The sequence below is a fragment of the Pezoporus wallicus genome, unplaced genomic scaffold (assembly GCF_028554395.1).
Source record: "Pezoporus wallicus isolate ANWC-B61680 ecotype Strahan unplaced genomic scaffold, APGP_CSIRO_Pwel_v1 scaffold_6885, whole genome shotgun sequence".
Taxonomy (NCBI): domain Eukaryota; kingdom Metazoa; phylum Chordata; class Aves; order Psittaciformes; family Psittacidae; genus Pezoporus; species Pezoporus wallicus.
This window is the reverse complement of record NW_026638858.1, coordinates 2,054,067-2,070,423: the sequence shown is the minus strand read 5'-3', so window position 1 is coordinate 2,070,423 and position 16,357 is coordinate 2,054,067. Positions and strand designations below refer to the sequence as shown.

The window sequence follows — 16,357 nt, the reverse complement described above, 5'->3', positions numbered from 1 at the left end:
CTTAAAGAAAATTCACCACTCCTTTATAGGGTAGTTTAAAAACCAAATACTACAAATAAGTCATATGAGATAGCCAGATTTTTTATCATGTATACTTTATTTTTTTACAATTTTAAATTGTTAGAAACCAATCTTTTCCAGAGAAATGTATAAAAGATTCCTAATTAATTTCAAATAAGTTCAAACACTTTTCAGATCAATCCTTTCATTTAAGGGGTGTGATCTGTTTGCTTGTTAGGGTAATACACTAACTGCATAATGATATTCATAGCTCCACCCACAAGCATTTAGGATTGTCTAATTGAGATTTATCTGCTGTTATGAAATATCCACTGTATGATTTACAGTCATTTACTGTGTAATAGCTGTAGCTGATTAACTGGTTTTAAGTTTCTGTTTTATCTCCTCCCTTCTTTAGTTTCTTAACAGATTAAAAAGGTGTACCTTCATCAGAAGTTATTTAAGTTCAATTTATACATGCACAACAAATGGCTGGCTACTGCTTTTCCATGAACTGAAAATCTGACCCAGAAATTGTTATTTAAAACTGAAATGAGTTATGGACCACCTAAAAACCTTTGATAATAGGAGCTAGCTAACACAGGTGGAGTGAGCCAGATAATTATAGAAAATTATGTCCATCAGCTATAGAGTCAATGCAACATAAGGAGACAATAAACTACTCCATTATGATCGGAGACACCCATTGCCTTACCACTGGAAAGATAGACTCTATTTACTTAAGTCAATGGTTTAGTAACCGCACACTCAAGACACTTGTGAGGGTGGTTCACAAAGTCAATCAAAATCCAGCAAGTATAGTTTGAGATATCTGGCCTCTGATCTGAAGCTACATCATATGTCCTTGGCACTGAGCTTTCACACTCTAAGAGTATGAGTGTGTGGAATGGAAATAAGGAGGAAAAAAAAAAAAAAAAAAAAAAAAAAAAGGGGGGGGGGGGAAGGATACACAATAATCCTTTTAAAACTCATGCAATTAGTCACACTTTGAAGAAAACCTAGAAGAAAACTTAAGTACACAAAGAAGGCCAAGGAAGCAAAGTGAGTGAAGGAAAGTGGAGGGGAAAAGACAGCAACTGCAGTAATACCTGAAAAGACAATCATCTGTCAGGATATGTTAACAGGGACAAAAAAACAAATGTGAATGAACATGTATTACGATTAATGAAGATGATGACTGCTTTATCTGTTAAGTTCTACATGTTGTTGCCATTAAAGTAGGATAGGAAATGCACCTGTTTGGTCCAGCAGTTACAGCTAATCTTTACTAACCTTAGAGGTAAGTGAACAGACAAATAAGTTTTACAATTTTTATGGCGCAGTAGTGGAAAAGGGGCTGCATTGGAACTTAAGCATTCCTTTCACATATCTATTTTCAATTCTGATTTTAAAGCTAACATCATTCTAGCACTTAATGTGTAATGAACATTCTTTCCTTGCCTCACAGAAAAGAATTATCTTAGAATTCAGCACGAACAACTGTAAACCAACAGTATTAGCCCAGGACAAGAGTGCACTACAAGCAGGAACAAAAGGGTAAAGTTTATATTCATAAAGTTTTATGAGCATCTAGATCTACCAGCAACATGAAAAATAAGATAAACAATACAGAAGATGGGATGGTAATCCTATAGACTACTAAACTTGAAAAAAAAACAGATGCTGAACCCACAGTAGCTTTATTATTGACAGCATACATCTTTCCTGTCATGAAATTTTCCACTATCATCCAAAAAAATCATTGTATCTCTGTTCTCTCTCTGTAAGCTGCATTGAGATTTTTTTCACCCTGATTTAAAGCTAAATATGCTGTATTTTATTTCACATTCTTCTGAAAATAGGGTTTGCAATGAAAAGGGACCATAAGGGGAATCCAAATAGTAAGCAAGTGCCTGTTCCATTCTCTAAGGGTGATAAGGCTACACTTATCCCCTTCCCACATGTGTTCCCTGGAAGCACCTGGTTTAGGCTGCTGTTTTGATATCTTCATGCCAAAGTTTGTTTAAATAAAGCAACCATAATCTTTTGGCTAGTAAGTGCTAAGAAAATCTTTGCTCTAAGATAGCCATATTCTGTTACCAACAGAGGAATGCCTCCAAACCATCGGCTCAGGATGATTTTGTCAATACAGCATTGGCCAGTGTAATATTAAAAATAAATATTTATCCCTAGTAAATATACCGTCAGTATTCTTGGCTTTATTATTGCCATTTACCCTGAAACTCCCTGTCAAAATCACTGTTTCTGTAAAGCTGTGTGGGATAGGAGTAATTCTTTATCCAACTCTATAGACAGTCATTGGAATTTGGAACCAGCTGCTATAGAACCACTCACTGTTACAAAATTTGAAGATTATGCAAAAGCTTGCATCTACAATACTTTTAAATAACTGATACTGCTATTGCTTTCAGAAAAGAAAGGTATTTTTCACCCACAGAAGGGGTGGAGTACTTAGAGGCCTTGGAAACTGGAAATCCACACTGGCAGAAGCAGCAGAAGGAAGGGCAAGAATTCTTGCCCATACACAACCATATGTCCCGCAAGATCTGGGAAAAAACCAAACACGAGTTCAAGCTCATTCAAATACCCCACTCATATTACTTCTATTCTGAGGCTGTGGTTCAGAAATCTAACCTAACATTATATTACGGGGAAGGGCTCTTCGTGAAACTGTCCAAATGGCCTACCGCATCTTCTATACCAACAGATATATCTACTTAGCTAGTAACAAACTGATACTTTAACATACTGCATGACAAGAATATCTAGGGAAAAAAGAAAAAAGAAGGACCCAAAAGAAAAAGACATTCCAGGCAGTTCTTAACATGCCAAGACTCTGATAGCATCTGAGGGAAACTGAAGTTAAAGAAGAGTTCTTAACTTGGATCTGCAGCAGATCCACTAAGAAGCGGAAGCATTACAGACTGGTTCAGCCACTGGCCTATATGAAGGCTAGAAATCAGTGGTAGACTGTCTGTCCAGAGAGGCTCTTAACTCATTTTAGTTAGGCATAAAGAATACCTGCTTTTCATTGTATTTGATATGTGCTATTTTCTGAGAGGGCCATCAGATGGGGCTTAGCAATAAAAGGGAGAAAGTGGATTTCTGATATGCAAATACTGTTCCAAGTTGTTACTGTTCCTACTTGTTAACTAGGGAGACTCCTAAACCACAAAAAAAAATATATAGTACACATTTTAATATCATTTTCATAATATTATGAAAAAATCATAACCAATTTCTTATCTCTTGCATACTAACACACCACCTGCAAAGCAAGACAGAAACAACACAAATAATTTGAGAAAATGTTTCACAACCTTCAACTGCAACTCAAGTCAAGCGTTAAGTGGTAACACAGACCCAGCAGAAAGTTCTAATAAAGTCTCTTGGTCTAAACATTTTGAGAGAAACATACCAGTTTAATGAAGAAAGGTGAGAGGGAAAGAGTACTTGTAACAAGTTCCTAGTAAACCTGCTTCCATCCACAAGGTTTGTTTCAAAGAGATGCAGCAAACATTTACTAACATTTGTTACCATCAGAAAAGGCTAGCTTTAGGCAGAAAAGCTGTAAAGACTCAAGATTTTGGTTTTTCCCTCCCTGCTGCTACTCTCCCTCCCCAATCAAGTCCCCCTTCCCCCTCTCCAGCTAAACTCTTTCCCAGGTTTTGTCTGCGCAGTACCAGCTCATGTCCACACATGCCGGTGCTAGTTAATACATGAAATTGTCTTACCAGCAGCAGCACAGCGAGCAGATGAAGAATTCCATTACAACAAAATTAACAGCAGGGGATTTCCGACAAGATGGCAATAGTTCGGACACTCAAAGAAACATGGGAAGCCCAAGATAACCGATTACAGAAACACAGCCTGAAAATACTGGTGGCACTTTTCCGGAATTCAGCAAGATGCAACTTCTGGCAGGCAGAGTGAAAAAACACACAACGGTTGTCTTCCAGAGAAAGGGTATACATAGCTCATTCATGAAAAGACAGCTGTGCAAAAGAAAGATATACGCTTTCTGCCTTTCTTTTAACTATCAGAATAGCTCTTATCTAAAGTTTCCTCTTTTTTTAGGGTAGGACTGTTAAAAAAAACAAACCTCCTCCCAATAAGTGAAGATTTAGCAAGCATTTTCATACTGCTTTTGTCTATCTAGTCCTGCCTACCTTTCAAATAAGTTTGAAAGCAAAGAAATATTAATTCCAACAGAATAAATAAGTAATGAGAACTACTTTTTCCAATCCTTCTTTTCCTCTTTTATAACGTTAATTCCAGTAACTTGGCTGTGTTAAAGAGTCAAAAATATCTGTTGAGTCTGGTGGGTTTGTTTCCTAAAATCTACCCACTTTCTTGAAAAGTACTGAAATTGTCATTTTATACCTGTCTTAAGATATTTCATGAGCTCCATTCATCTTTCTGCTTATTAGCCAAGAGGGGAAAAAAATCCCAGCTACAGAGCCTTAAAGCTCCACCTTGTGGAAGAAGCCTATAATATACAAATATGGAAAAGGACTTCAAAAGGAGCTAATAATTAATACTGTTTGACATTTACACTTTGTCATCATTTACATTTTGTCATTAGTCACAACATGGTAAAATAGACTCTTAAATGCATCCTACCCCAGTAGAAAAACTGGCAATGGGGGATTACCAATAAATTGAAAAGCTGGATTTATTTTGTGGCAATAGTCATCCTGCAGTGAATCAGCAAATATATATCATACACAGCAGTCCAAAGCAGATCTTGCTGTTGCCAGGTTTGCTGTCTCCTGTGCACTGGACTTACTCCATGCATAAGCAGGAAAACAGAGAATCACAGAAAGAGTTATCTGGCCAAGGAGCAAACAAAAAGAATACAGCAACCCTGCCATCAAAAGTAAAATAAATTACTAAAAGAACTTAAATCTTGTGATACTAGATTAACTGTACTTTTACACGGGTATTCTGAATGCTATTCACAATCCTCCTCCAACCATCTATTACAAACAAAATCAACTAAATGTCCTCATTCAGCCATTTCTAAATGCTTGTATTGAGAACAGCTTAGTGCAATCATAAGCTGCCGATGACTATGTATGGAGTGGACTCTAAAGGAAACTGAACTAGCACTGCCCTCTACCGAAAGAAGAGCTTGAACAGGAAAATTGCAGCAACTTTAACAGGATTCTATTTTTCTGCTTTATATGGGCACCTGACTTTTCCTTGGTTTTCCTTCTTCTCTATAAGCCTTTCCAACACTGAGGGTTCTATTTTATGGTGGGTTTTTGTTAGTTTTTGGAGGGCTGGGTTGTTGTTTTTCTTCCTTCTGCTTTTTCACCACGAGGGCAACAAAGATGTCAGGCAGGTTTCAAAGTTTACATACTACATAATACCATGCCAGCACATAGAGACTCCAGAAACCAGAGTTGCTGCACTAAAGCACTGCAAGCACACCTCATGTTTTTAGCAACGCAAGAGCTTATAAACAAATACAATAATAATAATAGACCAAAAAGTGAGGTGTTAAAATATAACCCCAGATGATCAATTTAAAATTTTCCTGTCATCTGCAGTACACCAATCATATAACAGTGTCATGAAATATTCTTCCGTGTAGTAGACACAAGATTCTTAAATATATCCATATTGGTTAAATACTTTGAATTAATAAACATACCATAATTAGTAATTGATTACTAACAGTAAACACATCATTCTCCAAAGTAAACCTTGCTATGTTTGTATTTGGTATCAGTTGCTCCACTTCAAGATTCAGACATTCAAAAAATCTAAAACTCTGAATAACTTAAGGACTGAAATGCTGTACAAAACCTGGAAATGCAGCACTTCCAGCAACATAATTTGGCTGAACAATACATTGGTTTGGAACACCAAGGAGCACAAAGTTTGAACTGGTTGAACGCAGGGTCTCTGAGCCTGTAAAAGAGATGGGTGCATGCCACTCAAAAACAGAGGAAATACATCACTTCAGAAGCATGTCAGCTTTCCAGCGCCCGGGAGCTGGGACAGCCTGTACCTCAGCCCAAACCCCCAGCTGGCAGCAGCCAGCAGAAGATTTTCAAAGCTGCTAGGAGTACATTGTGTACGCTTCCACAAGTTTCCATAGCAGGAGGCCGACTCCATTCCCTCAAAATCATCCAAAACACCCCAACCTCACACGGCGCCTGCACCTCCTGAGGAGCGCTGGCACCAAGGGGCTGCAGAGGGAGCCCGCTCTCCGCAGGGCCCCTTCCCGAAGGGGCTATGACCCTCATGTCACACGCGCTACCCCGAGGTTTCACTTTTCAGCAATGATATCGCAAAAATTAAAGGGCGATTACTCAACTGGCAAGGAGAAGAGGACCTGATCTGATCCTGCATGGCACCCCCTGCATCTATTTCTTAGAGTGCACGTTAAACTCCTTGTGTTAGAATGCTTGTTTTAAATAGCACTGAATATTTTATTCTTCCTGTTGTCTAAGCTATACGAGCTCCAACTCTGAATGACCTTTCACTCCATGCTTCTGTGGGGAGGACAGACTTTCTTCTAGAGAAAATAACTGAACACATCTGAGGTTGTTCAAGGCATATCCAAGCAGCCTTTTACTGCAAAGTTCACAGACTTTATGAAGTCCTGCGTAATTTTCACTGTTGGTGGCTGTTACTCAAAAAAAAGAGCCCAGATACATTAGAACTAAACATTAAATTTACTTTAAAACCAACAAAAGATATTAAATATACCCCAGCACATAACCTGAGCCAATTTAGCTCACTTTCCACCCTGTGGCCTTCAAGAGGAAACTATCAAGTCTTTCTTTTTTAAAAAAAAAGGAAAAAAAAAATCCCAAAATCTCAGTCTTTAGTCTAAAAGATGGCCATGTTCTCAATTTTTAAGGTTCATGGAGCAGGACCAAAATCTCTGATAATAAAAATACTATGTATGGACAGGAGGCCAAAAGCCCATTAACAACAACAAAGTGAAGACCCTAAAAAAAAAAAACGGCATGCCAAAGCAAATGTATTTGTCATCACTGGCATGTGAAAATCCCTTGTTTAAATTAAGCTTTGATAATTCATCTTCATGAAATCTAAGCTTCAGACTAAAAATTACATCTAATACATACAAGTTTCAAAGCCAATGCTCTCACCCTCACCCACATATGAACCTGTGAAAAAGGCTACTCATATTGAACTATCAGTTTTTACTCCCCACCAACTTGCTTCAGCTATGCTTGTGCACAAGTATCGGATGTGGTGACTTGGATTAGTTTACCTGCATCACTAACCACTGCAATCAAGGAATAGATAGACCACATCTCACTACGGAAACATGCACTTCATTACCACTGAACTGAAGGCACACACTGAAACCAGGAAAAGAGGCAACTTTCATAATTTTTTTTTTTTTTTTTTTTTTTTTAGGCAAGGCTATAAATAGCACTTTAAATGCAGTCAAATTGTTCCTGCAACAGTAGAAGCAATGACACACCTAGCCTAGTCCAAGTCCATCTTGTTGAGATGTTTCCAGCATCATGTTTCCAGCAATTTCTTCCTTAGAAATCGAGAGCGTTGCAGCTACATTATCTCTCTGAAAGCCCTGAGTGCTGCCACATGCTTTGTCACTATAGCAGTGTCTTTCTGCTTGGCAGCCTCACCATGCTTTATCACTCTTTCACTTTCAGATGCCATATGCTTAGTTTCTTTGGCTGAGAGATATTATGCCTGCTGAACCACTTAGTCTGCAAGTGTAAGAAAAGCATCAATTGCATGAAAGGGCTAGCAGAAACAGACATAGAATTTTTTAAATCCACAACTTCAGTTAGATTTGTCATCCTACAGAATAAAGAAAAAAAAAAATCATTAAATTCCAAAGATCCCTCCAAGGAGCCACAGGAAAGACCTGCCTGTCAATAGAAGCACATTCTAAATCCACTTTTCAGCATATCCTCTCTATCATGAATAGCTAAACTAGCAAAACTGGACTCAGGCTGCCAGGCTATACAGAGAACTACATGTAAATGGTAAGATTACAGGCAGTGTGGTCCAAGCAGATAATTGAGTACAAGACCTAGGCAAAAAGCTCAGAATCACAAGAAATTCATGCCTGTTTCACCTTACAATAATGGAACAAAACAAGTTTATTAATCTCCACCTTCAAGAGAAATTACAACCCAAAGAGACTAAAGGCATGGAAAAAAGAAAAAGCATGAATTTCCCATAATGATTCACTTTGACAGAAATACACATACCATGACCGTTAAAACATGTAGGCCTCTTCTGTATGTTTAAAATTAAATCAGGTTAGAAGTGTGGACTGCAGAGACAGATTACATGAGCTTCACTAATATATCTTTTCATGTGTTACATCGTTTTCATATATTTAATACCCAAAGACATTAAATAATTCTGTTGCCAGTATCGTGACTGATATTCCTTGCCAGAGGTTTCATGCAAAGTGCAGTTATACTTATGGTGTCTGTAGCTCACAACTATAAAAGAAAGGAGAAAGACATGAACCGAACACCATTCCAGCAGCGGAGATTAAACAGGAAAAAGCTCAAAGCCTTGGGTTTTATACTGTGACAAAATTTGACCACTAGAATTAAAAACAGCCAATCGGAACAAGGTTCCTAACGGAAACTATGTGGAGAAAATACCAAATGGTAGTTTTAGTCACTTCCTTGGAAAGTAATATTGATGCAATAAATAGAAATTATAATTAAAGTAATTTTGAATCTACTGCTGATATATGAATGTACAGAAAGAAAACATTTTTTCTGCTTAATTAGCCAACATTCTTATTTGACCTTTGAGATTTTTTTACGAAGCCTGAGAAGACTGACATATTCTAGAACACTGTCGTCACCTAGTGCTAGTAAAGAATTACAACATATGCAGTTGAACAGGCAGACGAGTCCATGTTTGAACTTTCACACCTACACAAAGTAACCTAAACCTTAAAAGCAGCGAAAGAAGAACTGATGGCAAACTTAAGTCTTCTCACCTGATACAGCCTATGGGGAAAGGTCAGCTCTTGAATGAGTCTCTTGAAGGAAAAGAAATCTATGTTTTGATTCTCTGGGTAAAGCTATTGAGAAAGACACCAAGAAGTACCAAAAAAAAGCCCACATATGTGGCCTTTAATGAATGTGAAACAAAGTGTCCAGCCCTTTTATACACTTGGAAATTGTAGGCATTATTCTAAATACGTATTCATGTTAATTATTTCCTGCACTCTCTAGTGCACTGCACACAAGGAAGCAGCTGGACTCTGGAAATCCAGCTTCTCCCTGCTGCTTTTCATCCCAACATTACATAATGGATCAGCTTTTATACTGTGACTGCAACCCTTGTCCTTGGTCTCTGCTTTTAAAGTTTTCTGCTTTTTTACAGTAACCTAAACTACAAGATCAGTATGTAATCATAAAATCTTTTGTGTTTAGCTAAGTGGCAACGTCAGCATTATATCCTTAACAGAATGACTTAATCCATTTTACTCTGCATTGAAAGTAGAGGATTCCCCAATTATCTTTGAATATGTGGTGTTAAATAAACTGCAGTTATCAGAGGCAAACACACGCCATTTGGGTTGCTGGGAACCAGTACTGTTCTAGTTTACATCATTTAATACAGGATATCCACACCTGCAGTGGAGCACAGTAGAGCACAATGACAGGAAAATCAAGTTGATTTTCAGAAGATATTTTCTCTGATTAAAAAATGCTCAGAAAGCAACAAGCCATTTTCACCTATGTTGATGAGATTTTTTTTCTAACATGGCTACAGTATATTTCATTCTGTAAATGATCTGAGTGATCATTATGACCACTCAAACAAGAAAAACAAAACCACCAAAACCAGCCTTCAGTGTCAGACAGCAAAGCTGAGCTAATTAAATCCAGCATGCTTTACTGTTTCTGAAAAGCTCTCTCACTGAGCAGCTGACTGGCACAGTAATACTTCTCAGCCACAGATATAAAAAAAAGCACTTTCCTAAGCTATGTACAGGATACAAAACCCCACCACATCAAAGCACAAAGGTCAAAGGCAGAAGAGAAATAGTGCTCATTTCTCCTTACACCTTAAATACGTATCTCTTATGTTGGCCTCAAAATCGCCCTTCAGCCCTACAATAAAGTTCATCAAGGTCCCAGACCTTAATAAAAAAAGTCATACAGGCAAACTTACAAGTTGAAAATGAAACAAACACTGTAAGTTGAGTAAATAGAAAAAAAAACTCACTAAAGCCACTGTAAAGATATTGCAAAACAAAATATTGAACAGAGAAACATGATTAACACTTAACAGGAATCACCAGAAAAGACAATAAAACACGTTTAGTAACATAATTGATTCAGTTTATAAGTCCATTGTGCAGGAGTCCAGTTTACAAACCCATTGTGCAGTAGTCAAATACAAACATTAACCAGGTAGTCTCATCCAGCACAGCATTAATTGCCACCCAAAATCCAGAAATCAGATAAAAGTAGTCCAGATGTTTGAGAAAGGATTTAAGTAACTTAAGTAACTATCTTCCCCATAGCACACCACGTATATCCTGAGCTTTTCCCACATAAAATTACTCCTTTCCTATTTAGTATTTTTCCATTTCTTGCCTTAAGATGTGTAAGGGGGATATATGACAACTACGTCAAAGACCACCCCCCCCCTACCTTTTTTCTTCTCCCATCTTATATATACCCCTTTACTCACATGCTAAGTACTTTGTTTACTGTGGAAGCTTTTCACGAAGGGGTGATTCGTATTTTAAGGACATAGTCTAGCACTAATATATTTCATGGGAAAGGAATAAACTTCAAGTAAAATACAGAGACAAGCAGAATGATTGTGATTATTACTGCTGTGCCGACTTCCAGGTTAACAGACATTTAACCACACTTCATACAAGAAGACGTGTATTAGTTCACCTCAAAAGACTTACCTAAGCCTAACATTACTTTTATGAGTTGTGCAACACGGCTGCAACTTGGAGAGCCCCTTCACACAGCCACAAAAACTAATGCAGGAAGTCCTCCACTTCCTCTCATTCTCATTACACTTCCAGAATTATGCTTGTGATAGAAGCAGCAGCATCCTTCATGTAAACATGTATCTTCTTGATTTGCTTAAAGTTGCAAAATGTCCTTTTGGAAATATGCCACCAAGAGATGCAAACCACAGCACTCTCCATCTTCTTTACGTATGTCTGGGAAACGTAATATTCACCTCCCAGGGTCATAATGAGGAATACCATTTATAATTTGCTAATCTTAAGAAGCTATACAGCTCCTGCATAGATGTCAGTCTGCATAGCTTGAATATAGGGGAGCAGCAAAGCAAAAGGCAGGAGAAGTTTCCCCTTCATGAAGGTCTTGGTTCTATCACAGAATTCTCACAGTCTAATGAGATACACCTGAAACACCAGGTGTTACTCTTATCTGACAAGCAAAAAGATGGTTTTAAATAATAAAAAAAAATTTTAAATAAACAAAAAGGCACAGTTCATCCATAGGTAAGGAAGAGATGAATGAATATTTCCGATCCTTGGTATTAGTGGTGGTCTTCCTCTTAAAGAAAGTTCTCAGCCTGGAGTGGCTTTCCTTTCCGAAGGAAGCCACTTCTTTAGATACTGGAATTTTCCAAAGAATTGCCTTATCAGGGACTGCAAAAAAGTATTTGTGAAGATGCAGTAGTCCACAGCAGAGGGGAATGACTTTAAAACCCTCAGTCATGTACAATAAAACTATATCATGTGTTATCTAACAGGCAGATGCATTCCCAATTTGAAAGTTGATAGTGAAGATGGAGGTGTTTTTAATGAAAAATAAGGGTACTAGATTTTCTGAAGATAACTAAATACAAGTGACAAACTAATTTTAAATACAGTGTTTGCTGTTAACAAACAAGCATGTCCCAGACCACTGCGGGAAAATTACTAGTAAAATGTGCTTAGAGTTACCATGCTACCACAAAGGCAACAATAAGAAACTCAAAGCCTGAGCAACAACACAGATGGAAATACAAGCTGAAGCCACAGGATCCAAGAGCATCACATTTCCTTCCCTCTGACTTGGGCCTGGAGATATTCTAGGCAAAATACTACCCTGGATGAGGAAGTATGCCTCTCCTCATGAACCTCCTGCACCACTGCCTTTTTCAGAGGCTCCCTTGAAAAGACGATGCAAGGAGGTTTATCTACCCTGAAAAATGCTCAAAACACTGTAGAGTTTTCAACTGTAAATGCTGCCAGAACTCATTCAAGCTTATTATAATGCCAGATGTATCTTACATTCCTGGTAGTGTTTCACAGATAACCTAGAAACAAAACACAACAGTACCTCTTACTGCCAATTCTTGCTTACTTTTTTAAAATGTATAAACAAGCCAAACTGAATTGAATTGATATCACTGCATTTCAAAACATCATTCGCAGTATCAGTTATTTCAGGGGCTACATCAGTAGTTATTTCTTATTATCCACTTGACCAAAATATAAGCATTTTTGACAGCATGGCTTAAGAAAAAAAGTCAGATTCTTGATATTTAAGGAAAAAGATTCCTTTATAAATATAGTTTTCCAGAAACCCACGTAAATACATCTGTACAGCAAAGAAATTTCAGCTTGTTTCTTCAAATGGTTTGTTGTTAATTCTTCTATTTAGCTGTAATCCAAGAGTGCTTGGATTCTTCACTACTGTGTGCAATATTACTTCTGCAAATGAGGCTATTACCTGAACAAAAATTTCCCTGTTAGACTGAAGAGTACAAAGCTACAGAGAATAGCCAGTTTTAAAACATACTTTTGATGCTATTTGCAAAATTGTTTCTAGCAGGCGAAAACTTATTCTTCTGACTTCTGCTCCTTCCTCAGGCCTACAACAGTGCTGCTACAATGGTAAATATAGGTTATTGGTCATCACTCCAGTGTTGTGCTAGCAATCACTGCAGAACCAACACCACAAAGTTTCTCCAACATGAACAGGTAAGAGCAAAGCTCATCTAGACTAGTACATCCATACCAACCCACTGAAACTTAAATACAACCTATGTGGCCAAGTCTTACACTGGGGTGTGAAGACACACAGTATGAAATTAAACCACAGTCTGAACCTACTGGTGGCATTGCTTTCCTAACATTGAAGGTATGCTGCATTTTCTGGTACCACATTCTCTGTTAATACAAAAGTTATCCTGGGGAAAATAAAAGTTTATTTACCCCTCTATCTATCCAGACATTTATCATACCTACCAATGTTCCAGCCTTCTTACCAGCTAACAGGATACAGACTAAATATTTCAATGATATAACCACATCCAAGTGTTAAAATTAATTTTATCAGCAGATCTCAATGACTTACCTGGTATTAACCATTTTAGAGACAGGAAGTGAAAGACCAAAAGGAACTGGAGAGACCTGTCTGAAGTCACCTAGTATGCTAATGGCCAAATTCAAAACAAAAATCCAGATGTCAGATTCCTAAACTAGCACAGCAAAAAAAAATCCAATTAGTCACAAGAAAAACTCCACTTCTAAAGAGAGTATTTTATTAAGTGTTCATTAACATTACTTAGTAAATATTCCTAGCAAACATTTATAATAATACGTACATAACAGAATACCCTTCCCCCCTCTTACTGGAAGCAGAATGAAACTTATTTGCAAGGGTCAAGTTTAGAAGCATTTTATCATTCTCATCAGAAAAGGTTCTACAATAATTCATTGAGGGTGGAGATTCAGGTAACTTTTCACATTCATTTCTCAGTGATAGGTCTATAGTACACAATCAGCATAACCAAATGCAGACTGCATTTTCTACCACCTATGAAATACCTGCTTTGTATCCAAATCATGCTCTACCACCATGAATTCAAGAGCTTCTGGGGACACAGATGTTTGATGTTTTGTTGGGTTGTTTTTTTTAGTTATGCTGAACAAATTACTTAAATACTACCCAATATCCTACAAAACACTTCATTACTTTTTCTCATTCAGTGTTTTCCCAACAGAGATGCCATTACTGGGTCTGCATGTTTCTTACTCTGCAAATCACCAGTTACCTGCAGTCAAAGTGCATTCTGGCACCAAACAATGCTCCCCATTTCCCTTTTATAGTACTCTCTGGCCCTGATGCATTACAATACCTAAAGGCAACCAAATAGCTAGTGGGGATGAGGAACTGGTAGAACAGACATGAGAGGCTGTGGGGGTGGAGGAGTGGGAGAAAAAAAGCCATCTTTGTCTTTTCAGAAATACTAACCCAAACCTTTCATATTTGGGGTTACTTTGTTACTTATTTTATACATTTTTATGAGAAAACCCTGATGAAAATACTTTCATTCATTCACATGACAAGTTATTTCAAGAACTTAACTTAAACCATTAGTTTGCCAAGAAAATGAACTAGCAAACTTTACTATCCAAGACGTTATTAAAAACTGTGGCATATTTTGGAGTAGCTTATGTTCTCCCAAATATGTGTGTGCATTTGTTGCCAAACACCTTCCAGCCTTTAATTGAATTAAATATCATGTCCTCATATCCATGCTGCTCTTTTCTATATGCTGCAGTGCATACTGCATTTGTGTTTTGAATAGTATGTTTCTCTGCTTCTTTTACCCTAAAAAGCAAGATTTGCCTGTGCTGAAAAACACCAGCTAACCCTTGTTTAATTGTCACACAAAAAAGTTGAAGAATCTCTACTTCTTGAGGATACCCTTGAAGTATTAGACAGCCCCACTACCACTGATCTTCCATGGCCTGCTGCACAAAGCTTGCACTGGTGGAGGCAGCTTCACGGGCTCTGCCGGTGTCACCCCGGTTTGAAGCTGTTCACTACCACGACCACAACCATCAGGTCTTGCCCAAAGAGGACTGCGCAGAGAACAGTGTTTCCTGGATAGCCTTGGTGGTGTAGGTACACAGGTGCTCCTACAAGCAACTTGGGGAACTAATAAACTGATTCATCATCAAGAATAGCTAAACTAAACAGAACCTAAAATTCATTGCTTAACAGAAATCACAGAAATCATAACTATAAATCCTGGTGAAGAACGCTGGCTAGTGAAAAAACAGCAATTCGCAACACAATGCACAGTGTACTTTCAGGTTTCTCTCTTGAGCTTGACCAAGCAGGCAAAGGGATGCTAAGAACAGTGGGGGGCGGGGGGAAGCTACATGGCTTGTTAAAACAGGAATTGTTGTCCTCTTCAAGTGACTAAGGTAATTTTTTCCTCTAATTGTAGTTAGCAGGAAGGTGATATTAGAATAAGCAGCTCCAGGCAGTACATTTCTCTTATAATCATTCAGCATTGATTTGGCTTTGATAATTGCCCCTGGACATTTTAAAACAACAGACATTATGAAATATGGAAAAATGAAGGAAAAAATGAATAAGACAGTTTTTAATCAGATAGCCCAGACATATGTATCTACACATAATTTGTCCACAGAAAACAACATTAAACTGAGGAAAAACTACATCATAGTAAATTAGAGGCCTTGCTAATGTTGGCTATGACTATGCATGAAACTTGAACAATTAAACCGTGTTTATATAAAAGCAAGGCAAGCTGATCTGTACAACAGCTAGTCTTGTGAAGCTTCTTAAAATGTTATCAGTAAGAATTTAAGAGCTGCATGTTGAAGTACAAACACTGGAAAAGCAACACACCAGATCTTAACACATACTGCTGGGTTCTGGAGATGGGTTTGTTTTTTGCATTTTTACTTTCAGTGTGAAAATAATGCAGCAGTAACTACAATGCACTCACCTGCACATAAAAAACACCCCAGTGCCACACAAAGGCTTCAAACAGGTCCATGTTGTGGTACTCAAACTTAGATTAGACTCTGGTAGGAAAACAAAAGACACTCATCCAGCAGTTGCTGGCTGTTTCCATCACAAGAAAATACCTCCAGCGTACAGTTTCATTCTTTCACAGCTCCACATATGAACCAATCCTTCAGGCCTCAGCAATTTTTCAAGCCCAGAAATATCGAAGAGCCTCACCTTTCCTTCTGCACTCTTGCACCAGGAACATGCAGATGGTAGGTACTCGCACACTGGGTTCTTCCAGTTTCACACAGCTTTCAATGGCTGGCTGGGTAGGATTGGCCTTAAACTGCCATCAGCTGCTAGCAAGATGATCTGATTTGTACTTTGTTATCCTAATATATGGATTTGCATGGCATTCTTGAAATATTTTGCTGAAAAGAGACTACTTGAATTTCAGTTTTCTAAACAGCACTGTCACCCCCATCATTGAAGACTTAAGTGGAAGCCATACCCCAGCTTTTGTTGCAATGAATAATTCTTACCAAATGTCAGGAAGCACTGAACTACCAACTTGCATT

General features: G+C 37.9%; 1 protein-coding gene across 2 annotated transcripts in view; it reads right to left on the bottom strand.

Annotated features, from left to right (window-relative positions):
* Positions 1–16,357, bottom strand: part of MOB2 (MOB kinase activator 2) — a 120,098-nt gene that overhangs the window by 78,935 nt on the left and 24,806 nt on the right. The window contains exon 1 of one of the 2 annotated variants that reach the window (XM_057412891.1): positions 3,756–4,028. The exons of the other annotated variant lie outside the window; for it this stretch is intronic. Coding sequence (XP_057268874.1) covers positions 3,756–3,790 — 35 coding nt within the window. The 5' untranslated portion in view covers positions 3,791–4,028. Of the gene's footprint in view, positions 1–3,755; positions 4,029–16,357 lie in introns of those variants that run through there. 2 annotated transcript variants of the gene reach the window in all.